This window comes from Stegodyphus dumicola, chromosome 5 (assembly GCF_044657685.1).
Source record: "Stegodyphus dumicola isolate Sdum_Otavi_A_Nest chromosome 5, ASM4465768v1".
NCBI lineage: Eukaryota > Metazoa > Arthropoda > Arachnida > Araneae > Eresidae > Stegodyphus > Stegodyphus dumicola.
In genome coordinates, this window is record NC_140772.1 from 107,296,799 (window position 1) to 107,317,291 (window position 20,493).

General features: G+C 32.1%; 1 protein-coding gene across 1 annotated transcript in view; it reads left to right on the top strand.

Moving 5' to 3' along the window:
• LOC118205094 (serine-arginine protein 55-like) overlaps window positions 1-17,233 on the top strand; it is a 73,522-nt gene extending 56,289 nt beyond the window's left edge. The window contains exons 7-8 of the mRNA XM_085816962.1: window positions 14,158-14,268; window positions 16,413-17,233. Of these exons, the coding sequence (XP_085673088.1) occupies window positions 14,158-14,268; window positions 16,413-16,650 (349 nt within the window). The 3' untranslated portion in view covers window positions 16,651-17,233. The remainder of the gene's footprint in view (window positions 1-14,157; window positions 14,269-16,412) is intronic.
• Window positions 17,234-20,493: the final 3,260 nt, after the last annotated feature.

Below are 20,493 nucleotides of genomic sequence, written 5' to 3' on the forward strand. Positions count from 1 at the left end.
ATTCAGACTAAAAGTGCAAAATGAATAAGGCATATTAGATACATGTAATTAAATTATTATATACATTATTGCAATAATTTATTATATTCATTAAATTATTATTACATATATAAATTGATTATATTATTCATTGTATTATATGTACACAGCATCAAGGTTTACTGATTTCGCCTCATGCAAAGATTTCTGGTTTCGAATGCCGGTGTTAGAATCACTGTTGCTGTAAAATTTCATCTGCTTTCTTTATTTTCCGTATATCATACACAATCGTATCACAATTCCATACCATTCTGCTATAAATCAAGGAGTAGCACCTGCTTCCATCTTTTGCACTTTTTGCGTTATTGTCAATGCAATGTGTTTATTTTTTTTTCAACGTTGCAAGCAGTAAAATCATGAGTGTGTTTCTTATCTGTCAATGTATTAGAAAGGACTGAAATTAAAAATATTCTTAATTTATCCACAAAATATCCGGATAAAAAAAAGGCAGCACTAAACAGTCTCATGAAAGGAAATAACAAAGCTCAGAAAATACAACGTGAATCGTGAGCTTGAACAAAGAGTTGAGTGAATCATCTGCTTTTTTACCTCGATGCAGATTAGAGGGGAAAAAACTTATTTATTTTATCTTTTTTAAACTTTTTTGTATCAATAATTTGGTATTTCCGTTTTGACTCTTTATTATTCGGTAATTATGACATTATTTATTCGGTAAGTATTTTTTGCCTTCGATATTTCGTACTCAATGTTGCGGTTTCCGGAACCTATAAACTGAATGTTTATATTCTGAGAGGCAATGCGGATTTCGGGAGTTGGCGGATTTTCGGTATTTGACTGTATTAACTGGGTTACAATCCCTGGAACTCTACACAGAGCTACGACAGTCACTGCAACAGACAGAGCCCAACTAACTTTCAAAACTAGCTAACCGTGCCCACATCAGGCCTTTCAGTTTTGTTCTGATCAGCAAGTCTCTCTCTCTAGGCAAGGAGTAGCGGTGACAACAGCCAGTATTTTGTTATAAATCATTCTGATTATGATTTTACTTCTCCTTTTAACCTGACGCTTGACATAAAATCTACCTGCTATTTACTAAACCTCTAGATTGAGCAAGTAATCAGACATGGGGGGGGGGAATCAACATGAAACTAACTATTAGTAAAATGGAAATAAAATGTCATTTATCTTCTTTCAAATATGCCGAATTATTGTAAGTGTCAAATATTTAATGCTGTTTGATAAATTTCATAAAGTATATTTATGCTCAAATTTATTAACAATTATGTTAATTAAGTTATGTTTAATAATAATGCATCCTACTTACGGATCTATTTTATTTTTTGGATGGTATTACAAAAGTAAAGTTAAGGCATAGATAATATTTTAATTGAATTTATTAATTTGCTATTTGCTCACAGGTCCATAATTTTGTTTTCATTAATGGTCCTTAAAAGTGCTTAATTTCCATGTGCAGAAATGTGTACGAACCCTGTATGAAGAAAAACATTTATGGTGAATCATTAAATGAAACTTTTATACTATGTACACTGCTAAAAAAAAAAAAAAAAAAAAAAAAATGAAAAATGAAAAATGGGACAGTGCTATATATCCTGTTCTACTGGGCCGATTGACAAAATTCAAACTGCGTTTTTCATGTCTCGAAAGCACGACTTAGGATATATATTAGATTTATATATAGCACTATTGTAACATAGATATTTTGACACAAAATCGGACTTTTTCTGAAATAACATACCAATTTTTTTCCATATTTCGATACTACGCCTCAAATTATGCCATAATACCAGGTTTTGTAAAAATCGTACGAGTAGTTTTTAAAATATTAGCTCTCAAAATTTTAGCTCCTCAATGTTAATTAAATTTGGCAAATATTTATTAATATCTCTCTTTTTATTAAACTTTTATTATTTTTCCTTTTACATTTCAAAATTTAGGTTCATTCCAAATAAAATTTACCCATTTTTTGTGTTTTATTTTTTAAATTTCTATTTTTAAATAATTTTTATAAATTTTTCGAAAAAACTCTTAAATTATAACCTATAAAATTTTTACCATCATCTTAAAGTAGGTGTATTTTTAAGCATATCTGCAAAAAATTACACTGTTTTATTCAAAATTTCCTAAGATATACACGAATTTACATATTTTCACGTTTTGAAATTTGGCATCTTTTTTTTGAGTGATAATAACGCCAAATGTGGTCTATGGATTTTTGTTACACTGAATTGCCACAGCTATTTTTAACCTAAAATTTTACAGAAAATTTATTATATGACATTTTTTCCCTCGATGATGCGTAATAAATATTTATTAATACTATATGAAAAGGTATTTTTTAAAATTATAGATGATATTATTCAAATTTTTAACTTTTTCTTTTTTTTTTTTTTTTTAACTCTTTCGCATCAAAGTCGCCCCAATCGCCCAAACATTCAGACACCGGCTGGACGCCCGAAACGCCTGATTATTTCCTACCCAGTGCTTTTCCCCATCACGTTACTGCATTACTCATTGCTTTCAGGTGTTGTTAAATCACATGTCAATCATTCTTTTGAAGCTACTAAAAGTAGCTTCCTTGTTTCCTTTGTTCCTTCCTTTCCTTTGTTTACTGTCAGTGTTTAGCTTTTGATGCCCGAAGTTGCACTCCCGTCCCAAGGGGGAACTTCACACAGTGTCAAAGCGTCGAAGAAAGAAGTTCTCGCTTTACTTAAGTAAGGCTATTGTTAGCGCTGTAGTATTCAACTTGTCATGGGGGAAGGAAAAGCATTCCAGAAGAAATTCTTAGATACGGGCGTTTTTGATATTTGAGGAATTGAGATTTTGCCCTCTCTCGATGAGAAAGAGTTAAATAAGAGTAAATTTTTACCTTCGGCGTTTTATCGTCTGCTACTTTACTTTTTAAATCGAATTGTCTAAAACTGAGAATTTTTGTTTGATGTTTATTTGAATTTTATGACATTAACTGCATAATTTATTTCTAAAGAAACTGTTGCTTATGAAATGGCTGAAAGAGCAGCTGATACATATTTTTAAAGAACAGTATATTTTTATAGAAACATAAGATTTAGAATAATCATTTTTATAAAAGTCAAATTATGATATAAACATACAACCCTCTAGAGACTGAATTAATGGAAGTTCAATGGTTATGTAGAAATGATCTGCAGCTACTTAATGGCTGGATAAGTCAGCAGATTCTGTGGACAAGTAAGAATAATTATATAAACGACACCCAACATTCTGGATTCAATTAACAACGAGGATACAATGTTTATTACAGTGTCTCAGAAAAGTGATGGGACACTTGTGCTTTACAAAAGGAAACTGTAGTAAAATAAATTTAAAAAAAATTACAAATTTTTTGTGGGTGTGTTTCATACTTAAACTTAGTAGCAATTATTACATAACATACATTTTCTCAAAATATTAAAATATTAATTTAATAAAAATACAATTGTTTAGAACGGAGCAAAAAATGGCTTACATAAGTGATGGGACACTTACTTTTCCATCAAATATTTATCCAAAAATTTTACTTTTTAAAAGATTTTAATATTTTGTTGGATTTTCTTTTACTTTTAAAAAATGATTTAAACTTCTTGGGATGGATTCGACTAATTTTTTTGTGATTTCTGGAGCGATTTTACCCCATTCTTCTTGAAGCACCGATTTTAATTGTTCTTTTGAAGAAATGGTGTGTTTGCGAATTCTTGACAAATATTCTCTATGGGATTTAAGTCTGGAGATTGTGGTAGTGTTTTTATTATTTCAGGACAGTTATACAGCAGCCAGAGTCTAACGTTCAAAGCTGTGTGTTTGGAGTCATTGTCCTGGTAGAATTTAAAATCGTTATGAAGGTTCAATTTTCGTGCTGAAGATTTTAAATCTTGATTTAAAATGTCAATATACTTGTACTGATCCATTATACTGTCAATAAAAACAAGATTGCCAACTCCAGCGGACGACATACACCTCCATACCATAACTCTTCCTCCACCATGTTTTACTGTTGGCACCAAGTTCTGTTTGTGAAATTCTTCCCTGGGTTTTCTCCACACCAAGATTCTACCATCAGAACCAAACATATTCAATTTACTCTCATTAGTAAATATAATTTCATTCCAGTAATCAGAATTCTTATTTATGTTGGATTTTGCGAAAGCCAGTGTGAGTTTTCTATTCTTTTCACTTATGAAGAATTTTTTCCTGGTTGCTCTATCGTGATATCCAGCAGATCGAATTACTCTTCTAATAATCTCAGGATTAATAATTACTCCATATAATGCTTGTAAATCAGCAGCAACCTTAGGAGCACTCATTCTTGGATTTTTTTTTTAATATTTCGAACGATAATTCGCTTTATTCCATTGGATAGCTTTGATGGTCGGCCAGGTCTTCTTTTATCCTGTATCATATGATTCTTTTTATATCATTTGATGATATTCAAAATTATTGAATGACTCAAGTTAACTGTTTCAGCAGTTTCTGTAATAGATATTCCCCGTTCAATATGCAAATTAATAACTAATTTTCGAATTTCAGGCAAAGTTTCTTTATGTTTAACATTCATGGCTGCACAGAGCTAAAAAACACAAAAATTCCAAAACAAACGGGAGAGAAATACTGCAGACGATTTTATAAATTATTGCCAATTGCTTTTGAGTAAAAATAAAAACCCATAAAAATATTTTTATTGTAGTACGTAGTAGTATCTAATGGTGTCCCGTCACTTATGTGAGCCATTTTTTGCTCCGTTCTAAACAATTGTATTTTTATTAAATTATTATTTTAATATTTTGAGAAAATGTATGTTATGTAATAATTGTTACTAAATTTAAGTATGAAACACACCCACAAAAAATGTTTACATGTTTTTTTAATTTATTTTATTACAGTTTCCCTTTGTAAAACACAAGTGTCCCATAACTTTTATGAGACAGTGTAAATGAATTCAAGAAGTTTTAAAAAATAAAAAATGAACTAATTTTTTATCCTAAAATGTATTTTTGTGCATAGAGTATTTTTATTATATCCTTAAAATTCTAATTTAGAATATAATTGTCAAGAACTGAATCCTAATCATCAGTAGATTAATTATTAATTAAGATTTAGATTTAAGTAATTATTACGGTTATTAATAAATCCTTCTTATAAAGTAATTGCAAATATTTCAAAAAACTTTGTCTGAATGCAAATATTTTTAATTTTATATTAATCAAGATTGCACATGATATTATTTATTTACACTTCAATTCTTACCGTCCGTTCTAGTAGAAGTTACAAATCAATTATATTTAATTAAAGATTGGATTGGATTATTTAATTATGCCAAAGCACACGAGGGCTATCTGCTTAAAGGGAGGGATGCCTTCGTGGAGGACTTTCTAAGGGAAACTGGCTCGTATACCCGTTACACATGTGCAAAACCACGAAAACACCCGTGCGGCCAACCTGTTCGCGGGATTCGAACCTCGGACCGAACTACCAATGTTCAGCATCTTTACAGCTCGGCTGCTGGTGGGCTATTTAATTAAGGAATGACCATCTAAGTTTAGAAGCAGCGGACCGTAACAGCAATTCAATTATTGGCGGCGTATCTTTTGTGTTACTCCCGATTGGCAAGCTACATAATTTTTAATGAGTGTTCGGGTTTTGCTAGTAACCTCACTTGGAAATCGCGCTTAAACTAGGTTAGTTGGTTATTTGAACGTAGAAAGAACATGGGAGCTATTTGATTAAGATGCTTTCATAGAGAACCTTTGTAAAGAGGACCTAGAAAACTACAAAAACCAACCATGCAGCCTGGGTTAAGCAACAAACAATTAGTATTTAACAGTCTTCAAATGCTAGGCAACTGGTGAGACTCCAATTTAATATTTTTGTAAATATTTAAAATATTTTTGTATTCTTAGACACAAAAACAGAATTTAAATTCTGTTAACTCATTAGTAAACTACCAAGCTGTAGTGCAAATGAATATTCAATTTCTTTTGCAATAATTGCATGCACTTAATATTCTTGGAATATGAGCTAAAGAAGGAACGTTCTCAGAAGATTAAAGAAGTGTTTAAATCCAGTGATATTAGGTTTGTCTTACAAGCTCAGGATCAAAACGATTATGCAATTGCCCGAGTAGTTGACTTGTAAATGGCTGTGAATTAAGCAGATGACTTTTAATCTTACGTTTTCAGTCAGAAAACTTATTCCAAATGTATTGTATGCCAATGCATGTTTTCATTATTCAATAACCAGTCGGAGAACCACTAGTGTTCGCAAAATAAGTATAAGTATTCAATCGTCCTGCATGTTCTTCAAATTTGTCTATTTGTGATTTTTTTTTCTTTCCCAAAAAATAAAGTTGCCTCTCAAAGGAACGTTATTTGACATTGAAGAGACAAAAGGAGTATGACATCTACTTTTAGAGGCATGTCAAAAACAGATCTCTACAAGCCTTCTCTTTTATTACATGTTGTGCAGTCAGACAAAAAGTTGCATCAGCGTAAATTCTATAATCTATTTTTATTACACTCTGATTACTTTATTAACATACAGTGAATATATACTAAATCTTTTACTTCAGCTCAAGTAATTCAGAATTGTTGTCGGAACTAGGACTTAGGAGATAAGTCAAAGTAAATATTTCGATAACTCAATAAATTCAAGGTTGAAGTTTCAATATTTGATTTTCGGAGGGAGGGGACATTTTTTGAGTTGTGGTCCATTATCCTAAGTATATTTGCTTCGATTCTTTAATTTTCCATAAAAGCGAAAAATTTACCCTTGGTATACATATAATGCATAGGCTTCAAATTAAAATTTAATAATATACAGAGTGGTTATAATTAAAGTTCCACATTTAAAAGATCATAAAAGGAAAACTACTGGATCATATGTTATCAAACTTGGTAATCGTGTAAAAGAGGTCATGGGAATTTATTTTCCGCGAAAAAAAGGAAGTTCGAAACCTCACCACCATGGGGAAAATGGCGCTGTATGCAATATTGTTAAACGAAATATGGGTTTGAATCTAACTTAACCTTTTGTTACACGGGTTTAGTATGTTGCATATCCTTAAGAAACTTTGAAGTAAGCAAATTACCATTTAAAAGCGTTAAATTCGTTAAAAGTTGAGTGCACCATCCGTGTAAGTGAGAAATTCATCCGTGAAAACCCACGAATTAGCGATTAGAAAATGTGAGATCGCAAATCACTCACACAAGTACGTACAATCTGGAAATTGTTTTCTTACAGATCGCTAATTTGTAATTTTTAAGCCTGAATTCGGCACTAAAACATGAAGATACTGATTCAAAACGCTTTTAATTGATTTTTGCCAAAGAAATCCCTCATGTTATCTACCTAGTTCCATTGCATTCTCCTACAGCATTCGATTGCGTAGCAGTCATTCCACACCGTCTGGTTTCATAACTGAACCATTTTTTTCTCTGAAGAGAAGTTGACAGATGGATCACTGTGATTGCACCTCGCTTAGAGTCAATGTTAAAATGTATTGTGATACATGGACTGCAGTAACGTGGCATTTTAGATACAAGGATTTTTATGGAGGGCTGGCTGGGCCCCACCTCACATGTATCGCACAGTTATCCTACACATGTAGCGCACAGTTACTAAGGCAACATTTCACAAGTGAACGTCTTATAGGCCAACACTTTCCCTCTTCCCACCAGACCTCAACCTCTGTGACTTTTGGCTATGGGGTTATTTCAAAAGTACTGTGTATGGTGATAATCTAAACAATTTGGCAGAAATGAAAAATGTGATATACTGACATGTCTGTAACATTCCTCCTGATATGCTAAGAGCTGCTGTTGAGAATGCAGTAACAGGATTTAACTTGCTTTTGGAAAATGCTGGACGCGCTACCTTGAACATGTTTTGTAACACATTTCGGAAACTATTAAACACATTTTTAACTGATGTTTTCAAGTCTTATTTCATTTAATGATGTTGTATACAGAGCCATTCGTGGAAAATAAATTCCCATAACCTCCTTTACACGATTTCCAAGTTTGATAATATTTGGTCCGGTAGTTTTCCTTTTATGACCATTTCAAATTGAAACTTTAATTACAACCACCATATAAATTAAACTTTAAAAATTTGACAGTTTGGATCAAGTCCCAGCTTTAAAAAAATATATATAAATATAATCTTTTATATTAATCCTCTTAGAAAGAATGTTTTAAGAAGCTAATTTTTCTCTCGCGTTATAGATTGTATAAAAAAACATGATCTTTAATATGATTTAGATTGTTTCAGCCGATATAAGAATCGGGTTACTCGGTGGTACAGAATAAACTATGCTGGACAGTTTTTATTTCTTTGTCATTTAGCAAAAATCTTTAAATTAAAATGTTTATCCTTTGGACTTTGCTTTAAACTTTATTTATAGTTAAAATGACTAGAAAATGAAAAACTGTCTTCAGCTGGAACGCAATTCATGTATTTGATATTTTAAAAAAATTGACAAGAATGCAAAATTTATGGAAGTCTAGCCATCGAAAAATCTTAATTTTTTTTGTGTGAGTACTGAAAATAACTGTAGAAAGAAAGAAGAAAATTAGGGAGAAAAGTAAGCAAAAATTTGCAGGGAAATTTGGCTGTCAGACATACCAAGATTTTTCAAAAAGTTGGACGCTTTTGAATAAACTTTCAGGATACTTCAAAGAATTTAGGTGTTCAAAGAGAAAACACTTGGACGTGTACACCAGCAAATACCATCAATTGAGCTTGTGTTAGCAGAAAAGACAAAAACGATATCATTGCAGATTAAAGTGAAGAGCGACTGCTTTTAGACTATATGGTTGTATAAATTTAAATTACGTTATAGAATATCATATCGTATCATAAATGGAGATTCCCATGATTTTCTCAGTCGAATTATTTGAAGATTCAGGAGTTTATCCAGTATTGTATGTGGATGTCACCAAAAGGCGTTTTGTTTCCCTCCTGATGAAACAACGGCCGAGCACCACTGAACACTAGTAGTTCTGTCCGAGGTTCGAATCCCGCGAACGGGCTGGCTGCATGGGCGTTTTCGTGGTTTTCCCAATGTGTAACGTGTATGCGAGCCAGTTTTCCTTAGAAAGTCCTCCTCTAAGGCATCCCTCCCCTTAGGCAGATAGCCCTATTGTGCTTTGTCATAATTAAATAAACCAAAACCTGTTGATGAAGCCAGTCTTTCCTTTCATCTCATACCTGGAAAATGTTTAGTCTCTAAAGACGGACAAAGGCTCTGACGAAATACTTCGTGAAGAACGCTCTAAGGGAAACCAGCTGTCATAATGTCATGAGAAAATCCACGAAAACGCCCATGCAACCAGCCCGTTTACCGGGGTTCGAACCCCGGAACTAGCAGTGTTCAGCGACTTTACCGCTCGGCCGTTTGTGGGCCTTTATGAAATGGAAGGCGATAACATTATTTAAAATGATCGTCAGAAATACCAAGATATTCCGAAAAGTTGGATGCTTTTTAATATACTTGCAGAATGCCTAAAGAAAAAAAGCAGGAATAAAGTAGAATGCCTGAAGAAAAAATAAATTTTTGCGTAAAATTTAGTATTTGTATTTTTTTTAAATTTAAAACCTTTTAATCTTATGATATTTGATTCTTGAGATTTCAAAAATAAAATATTTGACTAAAATATGAATAACATTTTAAGAAACCAAATGTAGGATAAAATTGTGTAAAGCATTGGGCACAATGATAAAACTGTTTAAAGCAGTGTATGCAAGTCATCTTAAGTTAAAATGTCGGTTATACATCTCTCTTATTTATATATATCTTTTCTGAACGGAACATTGAAAGGCGTGCTTTACTGTATTTTCTCTTTTAATATATGCAGTTTTCAAACGCTTCGTAGTCTGGGTTGCAAAATATTCTTCCGAAAGAAACACGATTCAAATAAATAAAATCAAATTCTGGAAAATTTATATTAATAAATATATTTAAAATGCTCAGTTCAAAGGAATAAATAGAAAATTTTGAAATAATTATCTGAAGAGACAATGCAACACTAATTAAAATAAAAGTATAAAAATTTAAAAATTACCTAAAATAATAAAACTGACAAAAAATATATATAAAGAAAACTATTTGAGAAAAAAAAAAAAAAAAAAAAAAAAAACGCTGCACCTTTATTTACGCAGTTCGAATAGGTAAATAGAAATTTTTATAACAGTTATTCGGAAAAACCATGCAACTTAAACAATTAAAATGAAATTCGAAAAAGAAAAAAATACTTAAAATAATAACAGTTATAATTAAAAATATAATATAAAGAATATTAGAACAGGGTTGCCACGCTACCTGGAAAACCGGAAAAAGTCAGGGAATTCGGAAATTGACCAAAAAATTCAGGGAATTTCATACAATGATCCCGCCAAAAAAGGCGAGTTTTGCACCGACGTCGGAAGAGATCACTTTTCTGGCGAATTCTGTATCAAGTGAGTGTCATTCGGGCAGCTGGCATAGAGCCAATTTTCGCAGCTCCAATTTGATTGTCTTTTTAGAAAGGCAAAGCAACTTTCCCGCAACTTTTGGTTTCCAGTAACCTCGAGAATCGCATGTGCAGTCTATGAACTAAAGAAAGTACCTGTTCTCATATAAAACAAAATGGGTTTAATCCTAGTATACGGTACCATGAAGGTTAGAATTAAAAAATATGTATTGTAAAGAAGGAAAACCTCTCTGCAACAGACGTGGCTCGGTTCCATCATAGTGGGAAACGGCTGTGCATGCGCGATATATCTGTCGCCAAAGCTCGAAACCGGTGTCGAAGTTCGAAGGTCACGTTATCAAGAGTACATAAAATGAATGTCGTTGAAAATGTCTTTAAACTCTAAAGGAAAAGAAAATAGTTTTTGGCGCAAGTAAATTAATTCATGGATTAGTTATTTTGAGGGGGGGGGAAATCTACGAAAATCCGTTTTTAAAATTATTGCGAAAAATCCAAGAAAAACATTCTTTGATAAAACGTTTCTTCTTGGATTTTTCGCAATAATTTAAAAATGGATTTTCGTAGTTTTCTTTTTTGTCAAAGAATGTTTCTTCTCAACACGTATTTCTCAATTTCCTGTACACATCACGGAGAGGGAAATTCTGGCCGTTCCGTCGTCAAATCCCTTGGCAAGTTTTCCCTCCGCTTTTTACATAGACGTTCTTCGGTCAGAATAATCTCCATGTATGGTACAGCGGGATTTGGCAACATGATGATGAGCAGTAAACGGGTCATTTTGTTCTTGGTGACAATTTTCAAAATCATGCAAAGGCCGTATCGTATACTAGGATTTTACCGCAAAATCTTTTTTTTTTTTTTTTTTAATAAATACCTTGTCATTTTGCAGTAAAATAAAAAAATAGTAATCAATCATCGAGGATAGCCATGTAATATAACTATATTCGCTAAAATATCATTGATTATTCTAATTAAATTTTTAAGTAATTATCTTTATTTTTATGTTATTCATATCATTTAATGTTGCTTCTTCCCTCTAAATTTATTTATCATTAGTAAATAATGTTTCCAAATTTCAGGAAATTTTCTCTGGCATAATCCTGAAATTAATTCTAGCAGCATGATGACATCACGAAATTTAATGCACATATTTTTTCCTTATGTATGCTGCGAAATAAATATAAAATACCTCAATTTAGTAAAAAAATATATTAAATAGATTTCTTTCTTTCGTCTTATTCCAGATTGGGCAGATTCTAATCTCAATGGAGAAAACAACTCCTATTATAATTATATTTGTGTTTTCAAGTGTTAAGATGCCTTTTAAGAATACACCTCACACAAATTAAATTTACCTAAAATCTAGCCTAACTTTTAGCATTGCGTTGTGATTTATAAGAACCGGATTAGCCTCGTGTTGAACTGGGGATGATCATGAGTAATAATTAAATAAAACGTACAGTTGTTATGCAATGTATATATCTTAAATTTTATTAAGTTTTTTAAGCGGAAAAGTAAACAAAATTATCAAAAAAAGTGTAGCAAGAATAATTAAGAATAAATGTCCTCTGGGATTTATTGAATAATTAAGTGAATTTGCTACACAGTACAAGTAATACCATAATTAATTTACCTCTTAGCACAGCCAATGTACATTACACGGATAGACTGGAATTTTCTCGAAACATACCTGGAAAAGTCAGGGAATTTCATTCTCCTGTTTAAGTGGCAACCCTGTATCAAGATATTTCGAAAAGTTGGATGCTTTTTAATATACTTGCAGAATGCCTAAAGAAAAAGAGCAAGAATAAAGTAAAATGCCTGAAGAAAAAGAGAAGAAAAAATAAATTTTTGCGTAAAATTTAGTATTAGTATTTTTTTAAAATTTAAAACCTTTTAATCTTATGATATTTGATTTTAGCGATTTCAAAAATAAAATATTTGACTAAAATATGAATAACATTTTAAGAAACCAAATGTAGGATAAAATTGTATAAAGCAATGGGCACAATGATAAAACTGTTTAAAGCAGTGTATGCAAGTCATCCTAAGTTAAAATGTCGGTTATACATCTCTCTTATTTATATAAATCTTTTCTGAACGGAACATTGAAAGGCGTGTTAAACTGTGCTTTACTGTATTTTCTCTTTTAATATATTTAGTTTTCAAACGCATCATAGTCTGGGTTAGAAGGTATTCTTCCGAAAGAAGCGCAATTTAAATAAATAAAATAAAATTCTGGAAAATTTATATTAATAAATATATTTAAAATGCTCAGTTCGAAGGAATAAATAGAAAATTTTAAAACAATTATCTGAAGAGACAATGCAACACAAACAATTAAAATAAAAGTATAAAAATTTAAAAATTACCTAAAATAATAACTATGACAAAAAATATATATAAAGAAAACTATTTGAAAAAAAATAAAAACTCTGCACCTTTATTTACGCAGCTTGAATAGGTAAATAGAAATTTTTAAAACAGTTATTCGAAGAAAAATCATGCAACTTAAAAAGTTAAAATGAAATTCAAAAAAGAAAAAATTACTTAATAACAGTTATAATTAAAAATACAATATAAAGAATATTATTTGGAAAAAAAGAAACGATAGTGACTTTTTTCCTTCTCACGGGAAAGGAAACTAGGTTGCCATATATTAAGAAGTTCGTCAAGTGAACTATTCTTGGCGCAAACTGAAAAAAAAAGTGCCAACATAAATTTGTGAATTTCTCCGTAAATTTCGCTCCAAACGTTACAAAATTTCGTATTTAAGCGTAATTTGAGTTGTAGAATCGAAATATGTAAAATTTGGTATTTTATTTCAGAAAAAGTCTGATTTTGTGTTAAAATACCTATGTTAGAATAGTGCTATATATAAATCTAATATATATCTTAAGTCGCGCTTTCGAGACATGAAGAATGCAATTTAAATTTTGTCAATCGGCCCAATAGAACGAGAGATATAGAACTGTCCCCCCCCCCTTTTTTTTTTTTTTGAACAATGTACATGTATATGATGAAGATGTAGAAGCATTGATAGCATGAAACGTAGAAATGTAATGACAGCAAACTTGCCCGAGGCAGATTAAATGTTCATCTTTATTTCAATTGACATTTGTGGCTACAGTTCACTTAACTGTGTATTTGTGGCAAATGCATTGTTGCTAAGATTTTAGTTATTTGAAATTAAAAGCAAACATGAGTAACACACCAAAAAATCTATCAGAAGCTAATTAATTTACAGTGCAATATAAACCATATCAACAATTTTTATAGTTTTTTTTTTAATATACACTCTAAAAACTCTGTATACTCTAAAATATGTACTCTAAAAACTTGAAAAGCATTCAAAAATGTATGTAACAAAAAATAACAAACTTTCTTCACTTTAAAATGCAGTTAAGTTGTGGAAAGTATTTTTCCATTAATTATTATATGGGTTATTCTCCTTTCTCGTATTTTTTAACTCTCTTTGAATTTACAGGTAATCACAGTTTTGCCATGGTAAGTTGGGAATGGACTCTTTCCATCAATCCCATGTTTTTAACAGCTGTAAATGTGTTTTTCTTGTTGATAAACATGAGTACTTTTATTTCTTATTGAAATGTATGTATGTGTGAAAGATATTTTCTGATGCAAATCTTTTGTATTGTAGAGTGGTAGATTTTGCAACATTTTCCGACATGAAAAATGCGATCGATAAACTAGATGACACTGACTTGAGTGGTCGTCGCATTAGACTTATTGAGGATAAATCGAGGAGACGGTGAGTTACAGTGGTTTTTAATTAATTTTAAAATTAAGTCTTTCATTTAAAGTCTCCCCCAGCTTAAAACCATTCCTGAGATAAGGCAGTTGCTTTTTTCATTTGTCTGCAAAGCAGGCCTACTGTTTGCCTTTTTGATTTTGAATTTTCTATAGCTTTTCATTCCCTCCTTTTGTGGACACACTTATGAAATGTTTTAGTGTTGGAGAACAAAGGATTGCACAACAAACATGTGCTTTGAATTTTTGTGTCTAGTCTAGTATTTTAGTCTTCTCTTTTTTGATTTATCTCTAGCCAACTGGGCCTTGTATAGTAGGCATAAACTTGAGTGTGCTATAGCTGCCAAGTTTTTCTGGTAGATACAGAATCTGCGAGTTCTTATATTCCCCCTAAGGAAAATAATTCCAGCAGTAAGTGAAATGTTTTTAATTGATGAAACTTGTACGAGTAACATTTTCTGCATAATTTTGCTTATTAAATTTTATTAATTCTGAATTGTAACAATCTTCTCTAGACATCTGTAGAAATTAAATAGCCAGTGTTTAATTTTGTTTTGCAAGACTATATGGTACAATACTACGTATATCAATTATTAATTTTTTAAGTAATTTAAAAGTGCTGTGATAAACAAAATCTTTCTGCTCAAGAGTTTCACAGTGTAAAATTAAAATAATAATAATAATAATTACAGAATGAAATCAGCAAAATAATATTCTACCCCTACCAATTATATATTAACTCATCAGGAATGCAGTATAGTTTAATAATCTGAATTGTGAAGTGAGATAAAATGAATTTGGAGTCCTTTTGAAATGGTATTTCTGCACAGCATGAATCTCTTCCAGTTTCCAATTTTCCTGTAAGAACCTGCCAGGTTTTCATATTTCAGTGTTAGCAGCTATGTAATGCCCTTTGTATTGCTTTATCTGGAATTACTCTTTGTTTCCTGTACTTATTATTTCCTCCTTTATTTGACAGACATTTGAATTTTATAATTTTGAATTGTTCTTGTTTTTGAGCTCTTCTGATTTAGAATTATTTAGCTTATTATGCCCCTTCTGTGAAAATGCATCTAAGGATTCTCTCCATAGTGTTTCTTTTTCTGCTTTATGCAACATTATGCCTGGTCTAGAAAGGAATAAAGTTACTTGAGGAGCTTTTGAATTTTCGTATTTGTTCCTATTTTCAGCCCTTCTCTTTTAATTTTCAATTGCCTCTATCCTGTCCTCTGTATGAGTATTTGCCTATGAATGCCCCCGGTGTTATCTATCACCTGTATTAAATTGTTGCTGCCCAGCCATTATAGTGGTTCGTGATGCTAACTATTGGTAGATGGGCTGGGGGTTCAAATCGCAGAGAAGGCATGGATGTTTGTAAGTGCCATAGTGTCTATGTGGCAAAGGGGCACTCAAAATACATGGCAAGGTGAAAACCCTCAAGAGGTTTGAGAGATCCTTGGACTGCCTCCCAGGGTGTTCTACCTCAAAATTAGGATGGACGCTTAGCAGTTAGCTAGATTCAGCAATACCTCAATCGCTTGGGTACTACAGAGGCACTGACCTAGCTTCTACCTATACTTCCTTGCTTTCGTGCAAACAGGCTAGTAGTTAGTGACACTGAGTTCCGTACTGAAGGACACAAATTCAAATCCCACAGAAGGCGTAGGATAGTGTGTATAGTGTTTGTGCAGCACTTAAATTACATGATGAGCTGAAATCCTATTGAGAGGTTGGTGGTGAGGAAGGAGGAGGCAGATCCTTGGAACTCCAGCTGAGGGAAGCTTAGCAGCTAGCAAGGCTTGATTTTACTTAATATGCATAGATGTTGGCATTTCTACAGCCTGTACCTGTACTACCTTGTCTAGCTTTGCTCTTTACCTTTGATATCGGAAGACTCGGCACCCTCGAAACATGAATTGTTGTATTGTTCCTGGTTTTGGTACCTAATACTTACATTTTGTACTGTACCTCTGTTTTCCTTTTATGTCTTGCTCTTTTTATTTCCCTGGAGTTTTTACTCGCTGTTTCCGTCTATTTGAAACTAAAAAATTGGGAGATATTTTAAATCTTGTAGTTTATTTCTTAAGAAATTGCTGATATCAAAAAAGAAATGGTTTGTATTTGAAAACTAGTTAACTTTTGCAGATCACGATCCAGATCCAGATCGAAGAGCCACTCTCGCTCTCCCAGCAGAAGCCGGAGCAAGAGCAAAAGCCGAAGCAAGTCGCGCTCCATGTCCAAATCGAGATCTCGCTCTAAGTCTCGCTCCAAATCACGATCACATTCCAAGTCTCCCATCAAGGCCAGGTCCAGCCGTTCTCGTAGCAGGAAGCAATCTCGCAGCCGCAGTGCTAGCCAAGAAAGCCAAGGAAAGGAATCTTAATTTGTTTATTCACAGACGTGATCACTTAATCACATCTTTTGATGAAGATTTATGCTTGAGTTTAGAAAATATGTGTCACTTGTCTCTTTGAGAATTTCTCCAATATTGAAAATACTTTGGCCCCCCCCTTTTTTTTTTTGAATGATTTAGCTTTAATATTAATTATCAATGACAAAGCCTATATTGTTCAGTTAATGACTATTTCTGTTAATTTAGCTGGTAGCTTTTTGATAAAGATTTTTTTTCCTTCATTTATTTTTCAGCTGCATAAGTTAATTCTCATTTGTACACTCTTATAGCATTCATTTGAAATAGCTTCTTGTTTGTGTGTTGTGTGCATAGTAAAAGCATGCATCATGGAAATTAAAAAGTATGTCTTAAAAAGCTTTAAAAAGATATTTGGCATTTTTTAGTGGGAGGAGGTTAAACTTTTTCTTTGCATGTGTTTATAATTGATACTTAAATTTCACCTTGTAATAGCAATCAAATTTTTACTTTTCTTTTTTTGTATTTTCAGTGTCTGTATTCTAAATTTTTTTCATGCAGTTATGTATATAACATCAATAAAATAAGTTCCATAGAATTTGTTTGCTTATTCGTGCCTTTTTGTAAGATTAATCAGCATTTACAGGTAGATTCCAAAGTTTCTGGCTTCGCATGTTAAAAATTATTTTGCAGTTAATTCCTCTTGCAGACTTACTGCCAACAGTAAATGAATAAATTTGAAAGTTTCATTAGAGGAAACATTTGATTTCACTTGATTGTTTACGGTATGTTCTAATTATTTATGTTAAAGTTAGGTTCTAATTTGTTCAGAAACATTTGACATTGAATAGTGTTCTGTAGTGTATTGGGGGAGGATGGTCCTAAAGAAATTAAAAGATACTTCTGTCATCATGTGTATGTTGATTTGGCTCTTTTTTGTTCTGTATTGAAAGAATGAGTAAAGCAATTTTACACAAGCTGAGAACTCTTAGGAGATAATTCTTATAAAGGTCGACCGTTGAAAGCATTGCCATAAAAAATTTTTGTCCATGTCCAGGAGATAATAATTAGTAGGAAATTTGCCAACAAGATGGCAGAAGATTGTGCTTTCTACACGACTTTTTCACATAAACAAAAAGTCTCTGCAGGATAGGTAGGTGCTCTGACTTTCAACAGTTCAAAAGCAGCAGTGTGGCCTTAACCCTCTGATTAATATGCCTTTTTGGATCTATTCATGAGGATCTATATTTAAACAACATTTATTGGCTAAATTTGCATAATTTCATGTAGTCTCTATTTTCATAAACTTCCATTCATCAAGATAATGTATACATTGAAAGCAAAGTACTTTAAATTTTTAAATTGTAAGTTAATAATAAACTAAGTAACCAAAAAAAATCATAAAGCTTTCAGATTTTACATTATGCCCAAAGGGGGCCTTTTTTAACATTTTGTGTTACCTTTATTTATTAAATATCATGTTCTTTGCACTCAAACCATAAAATTCCGTTTAATAGCAATATCGCAAAATAATTTTAAAGTTAGCATATCTTGAGAATTTCCGATACAGTCTCGTGAGCTGGAGAAAAAAATGCCTTTCCCCGTACAGTGTTGCCATTCGCCGATTTTGAAATCATTGAGTTTCTTAATCAAAAATTCTTTAATGTCTGACAAAATATGAAATAGATAATACAGTCAAAAATCGTTAATCCGGACTCGTCGGGACTTCGCCGATTCCTGATTATCGATTTTTCCGGATTATAGATCATCAGTTTAAATCTCATAAGATGGCATGCAGAAATTCTAAAATTAAAATTCGCTATCGGAAGCGAATTATAATGACGAGGAACTTGTTTTAAATCATATCAAAGACGGAGCATATCGATGAAATACTACATTTGGTAAGGAATAAAAGCCAAATAAAATAAAAACATCTGATCTTCAATTATAAGCCAAATAAAATAAAAACATCTGCCCTGAAGATAAGGATAGTGCTGACAGATAACTTCCAATTCATTACGTGCCCGCCTCGCGGCGTTCCCCCCGCCGAGCGAAATTGGTAAACAGATTTCGGATTTCAAAACATACTTTCGCTTTAGATCCTTTACATATTAACAAATATATATCGGATATTCTATTTGATATAATCGAAAGTTTAAGCTTACTTTTATAAAATTGCTCTTACAGTCTGCAAAAAATAATAAGCCGGCTCCAATTCGAAAATTAAGGAACAACGCAATTCATTAACTGAAATAGATAATTTTAGCTTATACGTCCATTATACATAAAACGCGCACGCGAAAATGTATTCTGCATTTGCGCACACTCATATGCGCAGTCGTAAAAGGTCTTACACGCACGCGTAAATGCCTATGCGCATGTGTCAACGTGGCGCATGCGCAGAAAGTTTTGAGGTTTTGAGTCCGGATTATAGATCATTCCGAATTATGGGTGTCCGAATTAACGACTTTTGACTGTAAAACAAATTCCAAGTTAGGGCCTCCGAGATGCTCATACTTGGTGGAGGCTCGCATTGTTCAAAATATGATGGCTCTAGGTACGGTTGTTTTATCACAATGTGAGAAACATATATGCATTTATGTAAATTCTTCATTATTTAATTTCCTTAAATGTAATGCAGGACTGTAATATTTGGTGGTAACAGTTTGAAAAGTGAATTAATAATATCAAATTAATAGCTCTTCTGGGCTAAAAACTCATAAAAGCTAATCGTGCCACTTGAATCTTTCTTTGGGAAACAGAAACTTGAATCGCTCTTTCCCAAATTTAAGTTTTAAGTGCTTATTGTTTGTTTTCTCATAAAATCTGATTTTTGAGGAACAATTTAATGATGACAGCATGGATAAAGTTATTGGAGAGCACTTTGAGGGCAACTTTCACGTTACTTATTCTAGGGTGTAGAATTTTTCATTAAATAATGTGATAATTGTAATGAGGTGCAAGAGAATGATACTGAAAAGTAAATTATCTAATGCTTCTAGGTGTATTGAAACAAAAATTTTAATCTCCAACATTATATTATTTATGTTTAAAATTTAAGTGTAATGTTTGCATGTCGTATTTCTGAAGCAAACAACTGAAGTATTTGCACTTAAATCACAAATTCTTGTTTTTCTACAAAATATGTTTAAAAAGAGTATTTTTTGCTGAGTTTCATTTCCTATAAAAATATATTAACAAGAACAAATATGTATATAACATGTAATACTGTCAGTTTTTATGTGATTATCCTTCAGACCAAAATTTCAAGAATTTTGTCACTGTCATGTCCTTAGTTTTTCTTTCCGAAATATTTCAACTGTTAATTTCGGTGTATTATCTATACCAGAGTTGGCAAAACTTCATGTCAGTAAGAGCCACACGTTTGAATTCAGGAATGTTTGAGAGCCGCATCTAAATTTTCTAAAAGAAACAAGTTCATATTTACATCATTATGGAAGTAGTGGAGGAGGTTTTAAATAGAAAGAAATCACTGATAACTTTGTAACTAGTTAATTACTTCCTTTTGGAAACTGAATAGTTTAAGCTTACCATATTTCATAAATATATTTTATATGCATGAGCCGCGCAAATTGCCTGCGAGAGCAGTATTATGTTCACAAGCCGCACTTTGGCCACCCCTGATCTATACTATTAAAATCTGTGCACGTCTGTCTGTGGCATTATCTTCTCTCAAAAGACTGAGTTGAGCTTCGAGAGAAAGTACCCATAAATACTAAAAATTCGTGGGAAGCCATTTAATTAGCCAAGATATTAATTAAAAACTCTTAAAGATACCAATTTTCGCCCTCATTTTTTTAAGTGGCAACAGTCTTGCACTCTGAAGATAAAAATCTG